Source organism: Heteronotia binoei, chromosome 10, assembly GCF_032191835.1.
Source record: "Heteronotia binoei isolate CCM8104 ecotype False Entrance Well chromosome 10, APGP_CSIRO_Hbin_v1, whole genome shotgun sequence".
In the NCBI taxonomy this organism is placed as follows: domain Eukaryota; kingdom Metazoa; phylum Chordata; class Lepidosauria; order Squamata; family Gekkonidae; genus Heteronotia; species Heteronotia binoei.
The window spans coordinates 79,105,260-79,126,905 of NC_083232.1; the positions used below are offsets into that span (position 1 = coordinate 79,105,260).

Below are 21,646 nucleotides of genomic sequence, written 5' to 3' on the forward strand. Positions count from 1 at the left end.
TGCCAAAAGAAACTGCAAAACTGGGGAAACCCTTTAAAGGTGAGGAAAGAATGCTCTTATTTTTGAACAGCTCCAGATGGGACAGATGTTGTACCCTCTGGCTTTGAATTTGACCAATTATTTATATCCTGGTTCCCCTCCAAATGAACACAGAACTCATCCATTCGACAAAAAGAGACACCAAATAAAAAGTTCCAAACATGCTCAGTCAAGGATTGGTTTTCAAATTTGTTCCACAAAATAATTCTCTCTCTCTCTGTTTTTCTGCAGCAGTGAATGGTTCAATTAATTAAATTATTTCAATTTTCCACATACACCCAAATGAAAATACATGGTGTATAGTACAATTAGAAAACATGAAAATAGCACGTTTTGTTTCTGGCTAATAACCACTCATTGTTTTTCCAAAATAATTAGAAAAAGAAACATATGCTTTTTGGAGCCTAAAGCATATTTCATTGGTTCTGAATTGCTGTACAGCACAGTGAATTGGGAAAAACAGGTCTGGATTTAGTATTTAAATCCTAAAGAACTACAAATTGTTTCATATGATTTAAACCTTGCTGGACAATAAAATCCTGCTTCCAGTCCAGTCTATTGCAGATCTGACCTGGTCTTCCATATTTACTTACTTGCTATTTGGGATTTAGAAAATGATTTTCGGATGCCAAAGGTTGCAAGCAAATAATAGAAGCAGATTAAAGGTAAAGGTAGTCCCCTGTTCAAGCATCAGTCATTTCTGACTCTGAGGTGACGTCGCATCATGATGTTTTCATGGCAGGCTTTTTACGGGGTGGTTTGCCATTGCCTTCCCCAGTCATCTACACTTCTCCCCTAGCAAGCTGGGTGCTCATTTTACCGACCTTGAAAAAATGGAAGGCTGAGTCAACTTTGAGCTGGCTACCTGAAACCAGTTTCCACCGGGATCGAACTCAGGTCATGAGCAGAGATTGGACTGCAGTACTCCAGCTTACCACTTTGTGCCATGGGACTCTGAAGAAGCAGATTAACATCCTCTAAATTAAAATCATGATAATTAAAACAGAAAGAGCTCCATGATGGTCATTTCTTCCTTTCAGTGCTCTACGCATTTGAGGCACTGTTGGACAAAACTTCCAGTTATAGGAAATAGGCCAGTTATCACTGATCATCTGTATGGGATATTTTACTGAAAAGAGTTTAAGGTAGAGGAATCTGAGTTCTTGCAAAAGCTCTCAACATCAATGTGATTTTAGACTAAGTGGATTTCATGTGATCACTTACTATGCTCCTGGTTTCTACAAGGTATAAATTTTGCTTCCCCTAGAAATAGGGTTCCTATCACCGCCTGTGCAAATGGTGAGAGATTTTTGGGTGGTTCCTGAGAAGGGTGCAGTTTGAAGAGGATGTGATATCATTTCCAGGTGGCATTCTGGAAACTTCCCATAATCTCTACAGTAAAGACCATAGAGAGTATGGAAAATTCATACCGCATTACTTCAGAGGTCATCCCCCCCCCCACCCGTTCCTCAATTTCTCAAGGGTGGGAGAAGTTGTTGCCAGGCCTGGGCAGTTGCGAGGCCTACCTAGAAACAATGTAAAAATGACTAGTTTGGAACTTGGTGAGGAATCTCCTTTTTTCTGTACCTGGGATAGTCACACATGACCAATAACAGCTTTGTGTTTAGTTGATGCACTTGTGTTGGTGTTGACTGAGCTTGGGTTGTAATAAATGGAATGAGCTATAGCAGTTTCTTGAGTCCTTTTGATATTCTGAGTACTGAAGATTAGCATGTGCATATAGTTCTCTCTGGGTAGGATCAGAACTAGGGGTGTTGGGGGAAAACCCCCGATTTTGGGGGATTCAGGTATATTGAACCTGAAAATATTGGTATTTTCCAATATTCCTGAATCCCAATACCAGTATGGTATTTGGATTTGGGAAATATTTGGGAAAACCATTGGTCCCCATAGGGTATAATGGAGAATCAATTTGGGGCTCTGAGGGAGCTGTTTTATGGATGGTGCCTCTGAAGTGATGCTCTATGAATTTCCCATACTCTCTATGGCCTTTACTGTAAAGATTTTGGGAAATTTCCAGAATGCCTGGAAATGATAGCATGTCCTCTCCAAACTGCACCCTTCTCAGGCAACACTCAAAAATCTATGGGTCCCCTAAGAAGTTGCCCCCAACATACATTATTTTCAATGGAGGGAGGAATAGGCATTGAAAAAGACTTCTGAGTTCACTTGTCGAATCACACAGCTATGGCTGTAGCGCAGCTTCGAGAAGGCACTTAAAGAGACCCTCTGTTTAAAGCAGAATAATACCAGCTTTTATTCAGGTTCAGCTATCAAAAAGAAACCCTAATTTCTTTAAAAAACCCAGAAAATGCTGCTAAAGTGGGAGGGTTTTTTGGGGGAGGGACGGTGGCTCAGTGGTAGAGCATCTGCTTGGGAAGCAGAAGGTCCCAGGTTCAATCCCCGGCATCTCCAAAAAAGGGTCCAGGCAAATAGGTGTGAAAAGCCTCAGCTTGAGACCCTGGAGAGCCACTGCCAGTCTGAGAAGACAATACGGACTTTGATGGACCAAGGGTCTGATTCAGTATAAGGCAGCTTCATATGTTCATATGTTCAAACACACACCCCTAATCAGAACCCTTTTGTCTAACAGGTTAGTCTTCTGTCTTTATTTTTTAAGATTGGTTCAAAAATATTTCCCACCTGCAGCATGAAGTGGTACAACCTGTTCATCTTATTTTGCTTTACTTAAACTCCTTCCTGCAAGTTATAAGCATGGCATAAAGGTTGAGATTTGGGGGCAGGTGACTCTTTCCAAAGCCAAGTAGCATAAGACAAGTTACCTGCTACACTGAGTGGGTGTCCATCAGCCAGGTTCAATTCCTGGTTGAAAAGAGCTCAGGTATTGCAGCTGCGAAAGAATATCAAAAAGCTTCTGCCATCCAGATAGTACTTTGTTTGAGGGACCAATGTTCTGACCACATGTCACCTTCGTATTTCCATATGTATGTTATCATCTTACTTTTTTTTTGTAGGACTGGAAATCTCTTGGGATGGAGACAGTTTTGTTGAAGTTATGGCAGCACCGCATCTCAAGGGCAGGCTGTGTGGTCTTTGTGGCAACTACAATGGGCACAAGAGAGATGACCTGATTGGAGGAGATGGGAATTTCAAGTTTGATGTGGATGACTTTGCCGAGTCCTGGCGTGTGGAGTCAAATGAGTTTTGCACTCGCCCTCCAAAGAAGCATTTTCCTGAACTATGCCAGGGAACAGTGAGGGTGAAACTCCGTGCCCACCGGGAATGCCAGAAACTCAAAGCATGGGATTTTCAGACATGCCATTCAACAGTTGACTATGCTACGTTTTATCGGTAAGTGCAGCTTTTTGATGAGCAAAGCAGGAACCAGGGGAAAACCCTGGAGTAAGGACATGCTGAACATCTGCTGGAAATAGAACAGAGGAAGGAAGAGAGAGACAAAACTATAAGAAGTTAGTAAGGAAGAGTGACTATAGTATGAAAAAAGAGAGGGAGCATGTCAACAGTGGGTCCAACCCTATGAAATAATTTAGAAATAGCGTTGCTGCAAAGAGGGACTGGAACCTACCACCTTCGAAGTATGTCCACAGAAATTACTAACTCACAACTAGCTTATTCAGAACAGAGCAAGCTGATAAGGCAACAAACTGTCCCTTTCAGTTTCTTTCAGCATGTCGTTTTCCCTATAGTGGATCCCACAGGATATTAGGTAGTATGGCTGGGGCTTTTTTTTGTAGAAAAAGCCTAGCAGGGACTCATTTGCATACCAGGCCACACCCCTTGGCACCAAGCCATCCAGAACTGCATTCCTGTGCATTCCTGCTCAAAAAAAGCCTTGAGCATGGCATACATTTAAGAGTAGCATGGCTTATGTGGCCAAAGGGACCATTCGGCATTCTAAACCAATGTTAAAGGGGGGAGGGGGAGGAATGATGGAAGCAAGAATTCCAAAGGATGGTGTTTCTTTCTAATTTGGAGGCTGGTTTGTAAAACTATTTAAATCAGATAGTATTTCATGCTTTGGAAACCTGAGTATTGCAGTGAGATCCACCTGACTGCTGAGGACCTTACCTGGGGCCCTGCTGCTTGTGCCTTCAGTCTCTGAAGAGAGATGGGTCAGATCAGCATGGGAGAGAGACTTTTCTTTGGAGGCTCCCCACAATAGTTGTTGATCTTCAGGTGGTAGCTGAAGATCTCCTGGGATTACCACTGATCTCCAGATGATGGAGATCAGTTCACCGGAAGAAAACGGCCAATTTGGAAGGTGGAATCTGTGGCATTATACCCTACTGAAGTCCTTCTCCTTAGGCTTCACCCCTCAAATCTCCAGGTATTTCCCAGCCTGGAGCTAGCAACCCTACTCCTCACCTATGGAATTTCCTATCCCTTGCAGATTTTCTTGGTGCCTTTTATTAGGTTTGAAGCACCAAGGGGAGGAAAGCCATTCTTATTCTTGTAGATGCATGGTGACAGATGAGTCTGCCTATTGTTACCCACATTTTCCCTCTTGTTAACTTTATTTTTAACATTGGTGGTCTGAACTTGTAACACCTGGGTGTTATGCTGTTTTCTAGGTTTTGGTGCTGTCTGTTTGTTGTTGCTTATTTTATGTTTATTGATTTAGTTTAGGGTGTTTTTTTAGAGTGTTTTTTCAGGGACGTTCATAAACAGCAGTGAGAGAGGAGTACTCACTGTTCCCTCTAAGCTTCAGAGTTTGTGAGCAAAAATTCTACTTTGTGAGCTACTGGCATGAAAGTTGTGGGCTACTGCATCAATTAGTGTGCTCTGGGGTCATCTTTCTTCAGCTAAGACAAAAATGTGTGAGCTGGAGGCTAAAAAACTGTGAGCTAGCTCATCCTAACTTGGCTTAGAGGGAACACTGCTCACAACCCACTCCCAACAATGAGCATGCCATTCTGGTGGTGTAGGTGTTGTTATGCCAGTACAAGACTTCCTTTGGATCCTACCTATTTAAAAGAAATAAGCAGACAGATTTTTCTAAAGGAAGTTTGATTCAAGTGTCAAAGGAGGTTTGACTTATGTGAAGTGACTGCTAGAAATGTACATTATTTTTGTCTACCATTCTGAAGGGTCTATGTAGTAGCCAGGGCTTTTTTTGTAACAGGAACTCCTTTGCATGTTAAGCCACACACCCCTGATGCAGCCAATTCTCCTAGAGTTTACAGGGCTCTTAGTACAGGGCCTACTGTAAGCTCCAGGAGAATTGGCTACATCAGGGGTGTGTGGCCTAATATGCAAAGGAGTTCCTGCTACAAAAAAAATACCTGTTGTTATTCACACACCACTTCCCTGAGGGATGATAAGTTCTGGGGCAGCACCTACTTGAGTTAGTTCCTTTTGGACAAGAGAGTACTGGAGACTTACAACATTTTTATAGCATCCCTACAGAACAGCAGATCAGTTAGAACACATCAGTTCCTCCGAAAGTGAGATCTTGGGGCTCCAGCCAACTCCAGCAGTCTTTCTTTTTTGCTTCTTCAAGTATCCCAAACAGCACTTCCTTTTTCACACAGACACCCATCTGCTTGCTCCCTTCAGCTGAGGGGAGGGCCCCTGCCTCCAGTCCCTGGTGGTTGCTTGACCAGAGCCGCTGAGACCCATTGAGGAAGATCTCAGTAGCTGTTAAGACACACAACCCTTCCTTTCATTGTGCAAGCTTGACTAAACCTCAGTGATCAGAGGTCAAATGCCTTATGAACAGCTTTAGTACTTCCTCATGACATAGTTCCCCAAAGAACCCTCTTCTTGACATGCAGCCAATAGCATGGGATCTGCTTTTATGTGAATGTATGAAAGCGTCCACAGGTGATTTTATTTACTTTAAATATTTATATCCTGCCCTTCTAACAAAGCAGATCCATATGGTAGCTTACAAGAAAGTTAGGACATCAATTAAACCATCAAAAATTTAATAGAAAACAAAGTCAATCTATACAAAAAACAGGGGGAAACAACTAATTTCACCAAAATAGAATCCAAATCAAAAGCCCTCGGAACCGGTACTGTCTTGGTAGGTGATAAGGTAAATAGGTAATCCTTCCTGAAAAGAAGGTTCCAGTCAGGTAGGAAAGAGTCATGTGATTGGCCTTGTCCACCTGGTTGTGCTATTCACATACATGCCCCGGCACATGAAATTGCATCACAAAGAAAAGGCTCCATAATTTCTGGTTGCACTCACAAAGGGGCCCAAAGAGCTGAAATTCTGCAGTAGGGTATCATAGGGCCTGTTCAGACGCACAGTTTAATCAGTTGTCGCTGCTGTTAACTGCCGGATTAAAAGTGGCTGATCAGACAGCAACGTCTGCCTCCTGGTAGTAAATCATTGTCACTCCCTCCCAATCCCAACTGGATTATTTTGTTACCTGCTCCTTTGCGGTGTATTTTGAGTTGTCCGGTTTCACCTTGTAGTTTTCTCCATCTGGATAGTTCTGCTGTGAGATTAACCAACTTCTGGATGTCTGAAGACTGTCCCAGAGCAAAAGGAGCCTCAAACATCCGGTTTACGGCCACCATTTTTTTTACTACTTAGCAATATATGCATAACTGCATTACCACATAATGTTTTCTTTCTTATACACATGCACATGTGTGCATGTGCGCATTATGTGCTCATGCACATTATGTACATATAGATAGATAGATGAATTTATTGTCATTGTTCTCAACAAAAAGAGAGCAACGAAATGAGGTGCTCTTCCACAAACATACCAACACATCAAACACACATATTCATAAACCATTTAAATACATCTGAAACCATTAAACCATTTAAACCATTAAAACCATTTAAATACATCTAAAACGGATAAACATTCATAAAACCATTAAAACCATTTAAACCATTAAATAAACATTCATAAAACCATTAAACATTCATAAAACCATTAAACATTCATAAAACCATTAAAACCATTTAAACCATTAAATACATCTAAAACAGATAATCCTTCATAACCCTGCATTTAACCTAACCACAGCACTTGGATAGAAACTGTCCTTAAATCTGTTTGTCCTAGCCTTCAACACTCTATATCGTCTACCTGACGGTAAGATCTCAAAAAGCAAATGGCCCAGATGTGTATGGTCCCTTAGGATCATTTGTATCTTCCTTTTACATGCCATATTATACAGATCCACCAATGAGGGGAGAGAACATCCACAAATCTTTTGTGCTCTTCTCGTCACTCTTTGGAGCACCCTTCTCTCTGCTTCCGTGCAGCTCCCAAACCATGCGCAGAGGCAATAAGATAAAATGCTCTCAATGGAACTACGATAAAAGGCAACCAGCAGACTCCCTGACAGTTGTAGTGATCTTAAGAGTCTTAAGTAGTATAGTCGTTGCTGGGCCTTTTTCTCTAGAGCTAAAGTATTTGCCCCCCATGTTAGATCCTGTTTCATGGTAATTCCCAGAAACTTCCATTCTGTCACCTGTTCTACCATAACACCATCAATAAACAACGGCTGGGTGTCCAAACTACTCTTCCTGTAATCCACTATAATTTCCTTCGTCTTATTTATATTTAAAATAAGATTATTTACTTTACACCAAAGGGACAGCTGTTGAACTTCCCTCCTGTACGCAGACTCATCATCCTCAGAGATGAGCCCTACCAACGTTGTATCATCTGCATACTTAATGATTTTGTTACTCAGACTGCTGGAAACACAATCAGACGTGTAAATAGTGAAAAGAAGTGGACTCAAGACACATCCCTGAGGGGTGCCAGTATTTAAGATCTTCACGGAGGAAATATATCCATCCATTTTAACCCTTTGTGAACGACCTGACAAAAAATTCAAAATCCACTCACATATAGAGTCCGACAGCTTCAAATCTTTAAGCTTAGACAACAATCTATGGGGTGATATTGTATTAAAAGCAGAACTAAAATCTGCAAACAACATTCTAACATACGTCCCCTTTTTATCCAAATGCGATAAAGCAGTATAAAGAACAGTATTAACAGCATCCTCAGTAGATAATAGCGGGGAAACAAAAAACCCCTACATGGTGCCGCCATGTGGATGGCAGAAGACAGTTTCACTGCGAAGTGATTCAAATTGTAGTATGGCAGTCTGAACGATAATATCCAGAACAAAGTTATTCGGAACAGAACCAGGTCAGTTTAACATGGACTCAACACGGTGTGAACAGGGCCATACAATGACTTCAGTGCAGGAGTTTAGTAACCCATCCTAAAATAAATTCTAAGCTTGAGGCTATGACTACTGAGAAGCCCCATTGAAGGAGAGGAGATTTTACATTATGGTTGTAGCACTTTCATTTCCCCTGTATTGCTAGATCAACACAGAGTACTAAGTACTGTTATCCAAAAGAGAACTGCTGCATATATTTCAGCAATAGCTGCATTTTACTGCTGCCATTTTTCACAGGTAAGTGATGAAAACTGAAAATGGAGACCAGGCACAGAGAGATTAGGCTTCATTTCATCCAACACTGCATCTGCTCTTTTATTTCATATTTGGGATTTTTCTTCCTACTTCCTCTTTTAAAGTTGCTTGTGATTAATTTAGTGCAATAAACTCCCTGACATGAGGAAGAAAAGTGATTTATGTCTTGGCTAGGCAGGTACAAAACATCACAGGGAAATGATGTGTGGAGGTTACCATAGCTGTTTTTCTCTTTTCACTCTAGAAATAATATAGCTGGAAAACAGTAAATAAAGGTAGTCCCTTGAAGATGATGTATTGTTATACTTCAAAGGACACTAGTGCATTTGTATGGATGCTGGAAAGGGGGGGGGGGGGGGCTCTTGAAACTTAGACCAATTTCGCGCACAGCTTACCCCGCAGTCACATTCCTCTTCTCTGTGCAGCATCTGTCGGATTTCCCACTATCTGCACCAGAGTTACAGAAAGTGCCGCGGCTTTTGAGTAGCAAATGTAAACTGGGTTTTAGCGATTTATGTTTGCTACGTGAAAGCTGTGACACTTCCTGTAACTCTGGCACAGATAGTGGGAAATCTGATGGACGCTGTGCAGAGAAGAGGAACGTGACCGCGGGGTAAGCTGTGTGCGAAATCGGTATGACATTACTAGTTTGAAATGGACAACAGTGTTTCTAAGGCTAGAGAATTCCTCCCCTTGTTGCTTTGAAGTTTAGTAAACATTTTGTTTGAGTGGGAACAGGCTGTTTGGAAATGTATCCATTCAGCAAATGGCAGGAACCTCCAGGAACTCCTTGCAACTTTGTGGAAAGTTCATGCTGGTTGACCTGCCACGAATTTCAGTTCACAAACCACAAACCAGCCAAAATTCATCACGAACTTTAGTTTGTGAGCTGGTTCACACCCATCCCTACAGCCTAATCTCCTTGATAGCCTCTTGTCATTTGGTATTCAAAGGCCTTTTGAACTGAAGGTTCCATTTTAGCCATCATTTTTTCTCCCCTTTTAAAGTTATCCAGCCAGTGCCCTTCATTGCATCTTGTGGAAACAAATTATATAAGTAAATTATGCATCCTGTGAAGATGTACTTTCTTTTGACGGACATAAATCCAGTGCCAGTCATTTTTTATTGAGAAACCCCAAGTTCTAAGGGAGAAATTTATATCCTCTTTCTTCACACTGTGGCAAAGTTTTATAAACTTTTATTATACTCCTAAGTAACTATCCCTCCCCGCAAACTACAAGATACCATATGGTTTAGTCTTTCTTTGCAGGGAAGGTGCTCTAATCCCTTGATCATTTTGGATGCCCCTTTTGGCACTTTCCCCCAGATTTATGATATCCCTTATAGGAGGAGGCAAGCGAAATGGTACATGTATTGCAAAGGAAATGACTTTGAAGTTAGAACAGGGTATAAAAGACCACAACCTTCAAGGTTCATCCTAGTACAGCTTCCCATGGCAATTGTGGCTCTTCTAACCCAGCAGATACCTGGAGGTTGACAACTCTAACAAAACTGAGGAAAACTTTTTATTAATCTACCCCATAGTCAGCTTCAGAATATGCTTTAGTTGATCATATTCCCTGATCATAGCAGCCAATAGTGTGGTGTGGAGTGGCATGGGGGGTGGGGTGAAGAGGCTAGAAGAGGTCTGGATTATTAGGTCAAAGGCAGCAGCTGCTCCAGGGCAGGGCACCATCTGGGGTAGTTCCAGCAGCATGATTGCCCTATTTGGGTTGGAGTTGCTCCACCTCCCCCCCCCCCAAAAAAAAAATCAGCAGCTGAGCACTCTGAGGGTTGCTAGGGCCCCTGGCTACTGGCAGGGGATGGGGAGGTAGGGTAGCCAGATCAAGGCTGGGAAACTTTGGGTTTTTACTGTTGATTGTTTTTATGATGTAACCCACCTCGAGCCTGTTCTATGGGAAGGGTGGGCTAAAAATCTAAAGAAAGAAAGAAAGAAAGAAAGAAAGAAAGAAAGAAAGAAAGAAAGAAAGAAAGAAAGAAAGAAAGAAAGAAAGAAAGAAAGAAAGAAAGAAAGAAAGAAAGAAAGAAAACTTCTGGAGATTTAAGGGTGGAGCCTGGGGAAATCAGGAACCTCAGTGGAGTTCAGTGCCATAGAGTCCTCCCTTCAAAGCATCAATTTTCTTCAGTGGAATTGCTCTCCATAGTCTGGAGATGAGCTATAATTCTGGGGGCTCCCCAGGTCCTTCTGGGAGGCTAGCATTCCTAGCACAGCAGAAGGGGCAGGAGGCTTGCTGGCTTGAGGCTTTGACTGGGAGTAAGTGTCTCTGGCTAGCCCTTGCAAAATCAGCTGGGATGGAACATCGCAAGATAAGGATGAACACGGCTCAGAGAAGAGAGGTGCAGAAATTGGCTTGGTCAGCATGGGCAGAACCTCAAGGACAAACAGGCAAATGCCAAGGGAGGAAGAGGCAGAGACGGAGGAGGAGGGGAAAGCAAGCTGACTGAGAAAAAATGAGAAGGCACAGAGAATGAAGGATGAGAAACCTAGAGGGGGAGCTATGGCCTTGGCCAAGATAGAAGACATAGACCTGGTGAGTCCTGGAGAAGCCATCCCATGACAGAGGTACAACTCAGTCCCCTAAAGCTTTAAAGAGTCAGAGCAGGAGGGAAAGGGAAGTGTACTCCTGTGGAGACCTGGCTGGACTGTTTTCCTGGCGATGAGGTGAATCTTAATGCGCACCGTTACCATGGAAAACACTTTTTAATATTGTGGGGTTGCAACGTGATCCCGTTGTGATGCAGGATAAGTGATTACGAGGGATGTGAGGAGAGCTTGATATGAAAAGGCAACATTTGTTTGTTACATGTTAAGGTATTGCGGTTCTGTCCTTGGAATTATGCCCTGAAACTCTAAGCTTGCTAGCTCTGTAGGAGTACATCTAGTTCAAAGAGAAAAGGTGTAGACCTGGGTGTAGACTGTCCCCTCAACTTTTGCAGGAATAAGGGACTGGGTCTGAACATCTAAAGTTTCACTTCTGAAAAAATATATGCAGTTATGTCCACAGAAATTTGTATGTGGAGATAATAAAATTCTATAGATGCCCTGGAGTCATTTCATCCTAATTTTGAACTGAATGGCTTTTCTGAAAAGAGTAGATTTGCATGGCACTGGCTTCCATTCTGGCATCTCTTACTTTCATGTTGATCTCCGGAGGGCAAGAAGTGTTTTGTGCATATTATGAAATAAGGCATAATCTTTAAATGACGGATGGGTTGGCAGTTCTGTTGCTTTCTTTCCACTTCATTGTTTTCTCTTCCAAGCCTGTACAGAAACATTAGAGATCTTGGCCACTTTTGCTTAAAGACATCAACACTACTTTAATTTCCATGACAGTCCTCTTTAAGTGATCCACTTTTGATAAGAATTCTGAGAAATATACCATGCAAGAACATTACAGATGAGAATATGTTCGTTTCAAATACCAAAAAAGGCAACTGGCTTGAGAATTGCAGTCATCTTTATGACACTATACTAACGGGTGGTATTTCTGTAGACATCTTAACATGAATTTTAGGATTCTTTTCTCAACAAGATGTCATTTATTCCCTAGTTAGGAATACAAAGCACCCACTATCTGGATGCACTTTTATGGAAGTTAACATTTTTTTTTTTGACTGGCAACACAACTGCCAAGCTGTTTCAAAAGTATTCAAGGGTATGGCAAGGCAGAGCTTCCTGTTTCTTTTGTTTATTCATCTGGGTATTTATACTACACTTTCCTCCCTTATGGGGACCCCAAAGCTGCATACAACATCATTCTCCCTTCCTACATTTTATCCTCACAGCAACAGTCTTATCAGATAAATTAGGGTGAGAGGCTGACCCAAGGACACCCCATGAGCTCCCATGGCTAAGTGCGGAATTGAACCTGGATCACTTAAAGCCAGTGTGGTATAGTAGTTAAGAGCAGTGGAATCTAATCTGGAGAATTGGATTTGATTCCCCATTCCTCCACGTGCAGCTGCTAGGTGATTTAGGGTCAGTCATAAGTTCTCTCAGAGCTCTCTCAGCCCCACCTACCTCACAAGAGTGTCTGTTATAGGGAGAGGAAGGAAAGGAGATTGTAAGTCACTCTGAGACTCCAAGTGAAGGGTGGGATATAAATCCAATTTCTTCTCCTCCTCCTCCTCCTTGACTAACATTCTAACCACTACCCAACACTGACTGTATAGCCTGGTGATGTAGGGGCTGTGTCTCTTTTGCTTTCTAACTATCCTGCTACTGAGCAGGAATTCATTATTATTAGATTACAAAGTTGTGGTCGTGATCTGTTCCTTAACCTATCCACTGTATGCTGCTCTGTGTATGGTGGTTTCCTGCCCCCATCTCCCCTCCCTGTCAGCAGCCTTTCCACTAGCGTGGGAGAGCCGTGAGTGCCAAACAGAACGACTGGGTTGAACCAACAGGCATCTCTCTGTGGAATGGAATATTTAGTGGCTTGATGATGAGCCAGTAACAACTGAGAGTACAGATCCTACTTTGACATAGCCATGAAGTCATGGACCTGAATTATTACTTCACTTGTATATGGTGCATATCAAGTCCTCCAACCTATTTGTTGTAAATATTCCTGTGTAATAAAAAAAAAATACTGTTAGCAAAAGGGAGTACATAACTGTACATTGCAGAGATTTAGATACATAACATCTCTATGAAATCTAAACATGTTTAGGCTAAAAATATAACACAAAAACCAGGGATGTTTTGTGCTCTTTCAAAGGAAAAAAATAATATATGACAAATATTTCCCCTGCCTCGATTGAGATATTTGTTATTTATCCAAAGTCTACAGTGGCCTATTCAAAGCTTATCCTAATTATATTAACTGGTAATTCAGTAAGATTGCCAGCTCTGGGTTGGTAAATACCTGGAGATTTTGGGGATGGAGCCTGAGGAGGGGAGGGTTCAACAGGGCATAATGCTATAGTGTCTACCTTCAAAGTGACCATTTTCTCCAGGTGAATTGATCTCTTGTCACCTGGAGATCGGTTGTAACAGCAGGAAATCTCCTGGAGGTTGGAGATTTAAGATAAATAAAAATAATTTGTTTTATGAAACTTGTATAATTCCATATGGTACAGTAGTTAGGATGTCAGATTAGGACTGGGGAAATCTGGACTCAAATCGCTGTTCTGTCTTGAAGGTAGTTTGAATGGCCCAGTCACACAGAGTAGTTGTGTGGATAAAATGAGGATGGATGGATACTTTGAACTTCTTGGAAAAGGCAGGATAAAAATCAAACAAGAAATATCAGCTAATCCAACAAGAAATATCAGCCAAGTATTTTAGCTGGTGTTATAGTATCCAGAGAAATACCTAGGTACTGTATCTAAATATATATTTCTTCATTTTAAGAATGAACATTTAGCCCCCTTAACTCTTCTGAGAATATTGCATTAAAATGACGATTACAACACAGTGACATTTTACATTATATTCTGTCAGTTCACCTACAAATTGTAGTTTGATTCCTTTATTCCAAAAATACTGTTATCAGGACCAATTCCCTACTAAGCTTGTTCTGGCATCGGAGCTCTTTCCCCCCTGACACTTCCATCTGATTTCGCACAAGCTGCCGCGTGGCTGCAACTCACCCCACCTCTTTCCCATGGCAAGCAGAAACCAATTTTCAGAGGATCTTGCTTGCTGCAGGAAAGAAGCGAGGCAAGTCACAGCCCCGGGGCAGCTTGTGCGAAATCGGACAGAAGCGTGGGGGAGGGGGAGAGCTCCCACACCGGAACAAACCTAGTGGGGAATCGGTCCAAGCCTCTCACCATTGTTGCAGCCCATAGTGTCTGATATAAATTAGATTTTAAAAAATTGAAGTTTGCCAGTTTGATTGAATGGTAAGAGAATTGACCTCAACTCCAATTGATACTTACAGGGCTCTTTTTCTAGCAAGAGCTCTTCTGCATATTAGACCACACCCCCTGATGTAGCCAATCCTTCAAGAGCTTAGGGGGCTTTTTAGTACAGGGCCTACTGTAAACTCCAGGAGGATTGGCTACATCAGGGGGACGTGGCCTAATATGCAGAGGAGCTCCTGCTAGAAAAAGAGCCCCAGATACTTATATTAATATAATGAGTTATCTTTTGTTAATACCTCCACCTTTGGTGAGACACTGTACAGAATACAATGATTTAGATTCTTATTTAGAGAAGTACCTTGGGAACCCTGCACTTGGAAGACCGACACCCCTCCCCCGTCTTTGTGTTTGTGGTTATTACAGCTGTAAGACATTGAAACTATGCCAGAGGATTCACAGATGTCTCCTTTCCTGCTGAGGTACTGGGAATGGGATGTTGAGAGGGAGAGCGTGGGGGCGGGACATCAGATCCTGACAAGACTGTAGCATTGGACAGACATCACTCACCTGGGACTCTCTATGGCTTCCTTCCAGTCTAAGACTGCTGCGTTTCCCCTGTGAGCCACTTTATGCTCGCTCTCTGTGGAAAGCTAATGATTTTTGTTGTTGCTGTTTAGAAGCGGGGGGTGGGGGGGGGCTTATAGGGAAACCAGATGAAGAAGCGTATTATTTTGTAATTAGAAATAGGGAAGTTCCTCTTGGTTCACAAGGATGGAAGGTTGGGGTTTTTTTGTTACCCCTATTTATATAACGGGACCATATTTCTATATTTAAATGTGGTTTCCTGACAGAAACATAGAATTCTTCTCTCTCTTTAGTTGTTCTTTCTTTCTGGGTGCGTATGTATGTATATATGTGTATGTCCACACACAGGGAAAGAAATCCTTAGCATATTCCTTACTTCATTCTTTGAGTCGCTGAGTCAGACATATATGATCCGCTATCCCTCCTTGTCTAAGGAATGCATCTGGGATGCATAGGGTCATTCTGGATAGTTTCCCATAGGCATGGGGAAATATTTAAAGAACGGTTGACAAAAATACAATTTTTGGTTTAACCACCTTTGGTTTAGCATCATGTGATCTATCAGACACTGCCACATTCATGTCCCTGCAGGGTATTCTCTGGAACAGGTAACTTTCCTCTTTTGCCATTGCCAGTCATATAAATCTACTTTCAGCAAGGTTCACAGTTGCTAAGTTTTTGTCTGTTCCCATGCCCTGGGCCTGCATCTTCTAGGTTGCTGCTATCCTCATTCAGAGGATGAGGGATCGCACTTTGAAAAATCTTTATCTACGCCATGAATTTATGACCTTGAGATATGATTTCCAATTGTTCATTTATTCATTACATTGCTATATTGCCTTCCTTCTGCAGGAGTCAAGGCAGTGTGTATGGAGCTCCTGGCTGACTCCTATTCAGGCACTGAGCTGACCCTGATTTCCTTGGTTTAGACAGCTGCTGAATCATGCGTCTTTGCATTGCATTTTGGAACTATTATCTCTGAAGTCACTATTGAGCTACTAAGCACAAAGTGTTTAGTTGTAGATTTATACTTCTATATTTCTGTATAATTCCATATAGGGCTCATTTTGTAGCGGGAGCTCCTTTGCATAGTAGGCCACACACCCCTAATGTAGCCAATCCTCCAAGAGGGTACAGGGCTGACTGTAAGCTCTTGAAGGACTGGCTACATCAGGGGGGTGTGGCCTAATGTGCAAAGGAACTCCTGCTGCAAAATGAGCCCTGACCGTACATCATTTTTATCTTTTGTAACACAACTAAAACAAGGCTATCATACTTCAGTCACATCATGAGGAGACACGACTAATTAGAAAAGTCAATAACGCAAGGAAAAGTTGAAGACAGTAGGAAACAAGGAAGACCCAACCAAGATTGATTGATTCAATAAAGGAAGCCATGGCTTGCAGTTTTCAAGAGCAAGGCTGTTAAAGATCAGACATTTTGGAGGTCATGGGAGTCACAAGAGAGTTTCAGAAGAAAATCAGTCTGTGTTTCATAGATTACAACAAGCTTTTGACTGTGTGAATCATGAAAAGCTATGGTCAGCATTAAAAGAAATGGGTGTGCCACAGCATCTGATAGTTTTGATGTGCAACCTGTGCTCTGGACAAGAGGCTACTGTTAGAACAGAATGTGGAGAAACAGAATGGTTTCCAATTGTCCATGTTTCTTCAGTCTGTATGCAGAACAGATCATAAGGAAAGCTGAAGTAGATTTTGATGCAGTGAAAATTGGTGGGAGGAACATTAACAGTTTGAAATATGCAGATGACACTGCATTATTGGCAGAAGATTGCATGGAATACTGATGAAGGTCAAAGCAGAAAGTGCAAAAGCAGGATTATAGCTAAACACCAAGAAGACAAAAGTAATGATTACCAAGGAATTATGCAACTTGAAGGCTGACTACGAAGAAACTAAAATTGTTCCGGATTTTCTTTTCCTTGGCTCCAGTATCAACCAAAAGTGAGTCTGCAACCAAGAAATCAGAAGGAGACTGAGACTTGAAAGGGCAGCCATAGAGGAGCTAGAAAAATATTCCTAAGTGCAAGGATGTGTCACTGGCAAACAAGATCAAGTTCATAGTATTTGCCATTACTGTCTATGGGTGTGAAAGCTGCACAATGAAGAAAGCTGACAGGAAGAAGGTTGATTCATTTGAAATGTGGATACTGACCACCAAAAAGACAAAGAAGTGGATTCTAGATTGAACCAAGCCTGAACTCTTCCTGGAAGCTAAAATCACTAATATGAGGCTATTGCACTTTGGTCACATTATGGGAAGACAAGCCTCACTGGAAAAAAACAATAATGCTAGGAATAGTTGAAGACAGTAGGAAAAAAAGAAGACCCAACATGAGATGGTTTGACTCAATCAAGGAAGCTGTGGCCCTCATTTTGCAAGACCCAAGCAAAGCTGCCAATGATAGGGCATTTTGGCAGAACGATTATGTCCCTGCTGCAATGATCATATCAAATCTTTAGTCCAAAAAATACACTTTTATTTTAGTTCTGTCACACACAAAAAAGATACACAGAGAAACCATGGAAACAGGGCACTATTTATGTGCCTCGGACATCACTACATAACAGAGCCTGGTTTCTCTCCGCTCACTGCTGGCTTCTGTGAATATACACCAACATTGCTAGGTGTAGAGTGCATCACTGAACCCAAAATGGGCAAGCAGTCATCCATGTCATATTTGACTGTGTGGCATATAATGACCTTCGTGAAGTACTTCCATTTTTCATGGCCATACCTTTTACCAGTAGTCAAAAACTGCAACTCCTTAAGAATCTTCTTGATGATAAGAACCCTGAAATTCCATACAAATTAGCAAAATTTGGCTGGCTTGCTGCAAGAGTAAGGAGAAAACTTAATAATAATTCAGTCAGGAAATGGCTAAACGCCTTTACCAATCTGTTTGCTGTAACTGCCTTTACCAATCTGTTTGCTGTTTTACAACATCATTTTATGTCTTTTTATGTATGATTTTATGGTGATTCAGTTTTAATTTTGTATGATTTTACTGTTTTAAATGCTGGCTTAGGCTGTGAATAAACTAAACTGTCAACTGATAGGGCATTTTGGAGGTCATTAACTCATAGGGTCACCACAGATTGGAAGCAACTTCATGGCTCTTAACACACACAGCTCAGGTACATTAGTCTTACCCAGTGGATCAGATGACTTTTATATAATTTTGCCTCTACTAAATGATAAATGGGAATTTGAACCTGGGTTCCTCACAACCCCACATATTTCTGTGGGATTTGATTCATTTGTAAGATTGGAGGGGATTTCCCCACCTCTTGATGACCTGCTTGAAAATGGAAGCAACTGATGAATATGTGCTGAACATGGTGGGAAGAAAAGTGTATAGGTATACTTTGGCTTCCATTTCAGCCAAATGCTGACCAAAGGGAATCATTGGTGTTGAAGTCCAGGCTTAGGAAAGCCGAAGTGGCTCTTCAGCCTTAAGTAAATGTTGTGTGCCATGGGTATGTCTGCTTGTACAGTGAAGGAGCTGAGGGACTAAAAAACTGCTTTCTTTGTTTTCTCGTTTAAGCTTTACAACCAAGAACAGCTGAAGTACCATTTGGGAAACGAATTTATGTGAATTCCTCTTACTGGAAATGTTTATACTTTCTTCCTGAGAAATAGCCGGAGTGTCTTGATAATACAGCATAAGCTTCAGTTCTGTGCACGCTAGAAGAAAGTGGGAGGGAGGAGTGTACCTTTGCAGGAGAACTAAGTTATCATTCCCTACCAAGACATTTAGAAAAATGCCTGCCATTGAGTACAGTTGGAGCGCTTTCAAAGGCAGACGTATCCTTCAGAAATATTGCTGTGGACTACAGAGCTAAATGTCATTTTTGTTGGGAATTATTTAGCAGCATTCAGGGAAGATGGAGGCAAAAGAAAAATCAGTCAAGATCAGGTTAAACATTATGAATTTTTCACTGGGTGACTCATGGAAGCTTGTGGTAATTCCTGACTGATCTGTTTTGGTCTTTGTTAGATCAGCAAGGAATTTTTTTTTTAAAAGTATATGTTCAGTTTAAATATGCAAATTTTATTTTAGACAAGCTTGGTGATGAACAAAGTCATGATAAATTCACAGAATTGGTGATGCATGAGTCCTCCTGGAATTTAAACTAAATTGAATTTGGAATTTGAACTAAATTGGAAATAAATTTCACCTTTTCATCTCATGGTTCAAATCCTGCTACATGATGATACTACTGGGAATTATGGAACCTTTCCCAGTCCCCTCTGTAGTCCCACACTACTTTCTAGTCCCTTTTATTGCTCACTTACCTGACCAAACTTTTTTGTTGGCCTGGATGGGAAGGCCTCTGTTAGGTTCTGGATGCTTCCAGGAGCATCCATGGCTTCCAGGAACCATGGGACAAGTGACTGAGCATATACTGGCAGAGTAATTATGGAGTTTTTGGCTTACTTATCTACCCTTGGTCCTTTTCAGTCTGCCTTTAGGCCTCAGTTAGGGGACAAATACTGGATTGGTTGTCATGGTAGATGATCTCTGTCTGCAGTTAGATAAAACTGTAGGGGTCAGGTTGCCAGCCCAACCAAAGGCACAAGTCAGCTATTCTGATTGGTTCTTTAAAAAGGTTCTTTAAAGGGGAAGACTTCTGTTGACTTGCTGTTCCTAAGCATATACAGGGAGACTCCCACCTCCTGACAGAAGGGAATGAATCTATGTAAATTTTGCTTTATTAGTTGCTGTTAATGCAGTTGACCACTCTGTGCTAGTATCCTACAATATGTCTGAAATTGGGTTTAAAGGAACAACTCATGTCATTGGAGACTTTTAATCTGTAGTTGGGCACTTAGCCTTTGGAGGTTCCATAAAGCTTTGTATTATCACCTATGTTTTTGAACACCTGTATAAGGCTTCTGAAGCTTTGGTGTTGGGTATCATCAATATGCTGGTGATGACCTACTATATATCTCTTTAAATAAGTCTCTAGAAGCTGAACTCTCTGCCTTTCCATTGACTGGTAGTCATGGTCAGATGATTGCAGGAGAGCAAGCTGAAACTGGGAAAGACAGACATGATATTGGTTGTTGTCTATTTTGTTGGAAGGGACTAAATGGCTCACTCTGGCTGAGGAGATGCTTGCTTTGAGAAAGATTATTGAAAGCGCAGAAGTCCTGCTGGACCCAAGTCCTCCTCTTGAAAATTCAGTTTGTGTGATATTTTGCTTTTTATCAATTGTATTTAACATGGGCACCATCTCCTATCCTGGATTCACTTGATCTAGCCACTCTGATTCATGCTGCAGTAAATTTTGAGGGTGCATTACTATAGCTCTGGCTGGGGCTGCCCTTGAAGACAATACAGAAATGTCAACTTGTTCTGAAAGTTGCTGCATAATTGTCACCTAGAGCTAGAAACTCCATGCACATTACTTGTATACTGAAATCTTATCATTGACTTGTGCGAGGAAGCCACTGTGATTCCAGGGTATGAGGGAACAATGGATGGTACATATTCCTGACCCTTAATGCCATCTTAATTAGACAGATTCATGGAAGATAAGTCCTTCAGTGTCTACTAGCTAGAATGATTAAAGTAATACCCATAGTCAGAGGCAGAAACCTCTGGATACCAGTGCTAGGAGGCAACATCAGAGGAAAGTCTTCATTTATTTATTTATTTATTTATTTATTTATTTATTATGTTTAATTTATATCCCGCCCTCTTCGCAAGCGGACTCAGGGCGGCTCACAACATTATACAATACAATTAATCCAATAAAACCATAACTTACTTATTTCAATTTTAAAACCATTCTATGGCGCTGCTTCAGCACAATTTAAGCGGTATTGAATTCTCGACTGTGATCACCAGAATTCTATATGATGTCCGGTGTAAGCCCTTTTTCAATTAAACAGCAAAAGCCTGCTTAAACAATTCGGTCTTACAGGCCCTGCAGAACGCAGACAAATCCCGCAGGGCCCTTATGGCTTCTGGAAGGGTGTTCCAAAGTTCTGGTGCTGCCACTGAAAAAGCCCTAGATCTTGTTACACATAACCTGGCTTCTTTTGGCCCAGTCTTAGCCTCTATGACCTTTTGTTGGCCCTCTAGAGCAACACTTAGTCCACTGTATTAAACAGAATGTTGGACTGATCCAGTAGGAGTCTTAGTTTGAGCAACATTTTTCATTTCCATGTATCCCTACTTCTGGTGACCTGTTTACATGAAGTAATCATACCAACTCAAGTTGTAAAACTCAATATCAGGTTATTTCTCTTAAGACCATTTTAGAAAGAAGAGTTTTAAATCTTAAATTATTCCAGCAGCTGATTTTTGTATGTCAGCATACAAAAGTATGGCATGCAGTTTATAAAAACAGGGAGTGTTTGAAATAGGAACTGAATATTTACATTAAAAATAGTCTAAAAGAAGGGCAGGCATTATGGCAGAGGTGAGGCTTATAAAGGTCATTTTGAAAGTATCTATTTTGTATCCTCTGTCATTCCAGCGAGTTCAGCAATTATTAATTAATTCGTATAAGATGTACCACTGGGAAATAAAAAAATTTCATATTATTTCTGGGCATCACATGTTTCAAAGGCTGTGTGCTGAGGGCTGACCACTTAACCAAGCATGAATGACAATTAATCTTCATACATGTCATCAGATGGAATCCAAACACTGACTTGGATGAGATCCACCAGAGCATTTCTGCAGATGGAAAGATTTCTGTCCATTAAGCACAACTTCCTTGCT

General features: G+C 41.3%; 1 protein-coding gene across 1 annotated transcript in view; it reads left to right on the plus strand.

The window, feature by feature from the left end:
* Positions 1-21,646, plus strand: part of BMPER (BMP binding endothelial regulator) — a 276,446-nt gene that overhangs the window by 200,834 nt on the left and 53,966 nt on the right. The window contains exon 12 of the mRNA XM_060247726.1: positions 3,036-3,372. Coding sequence (XP_060103709.1) covers positions 3,036-3,372 — 337 coding nt within the window. The remainder of the gene's footprint in view (positions 1-3,035; positions 3,373-21,646) is intronic.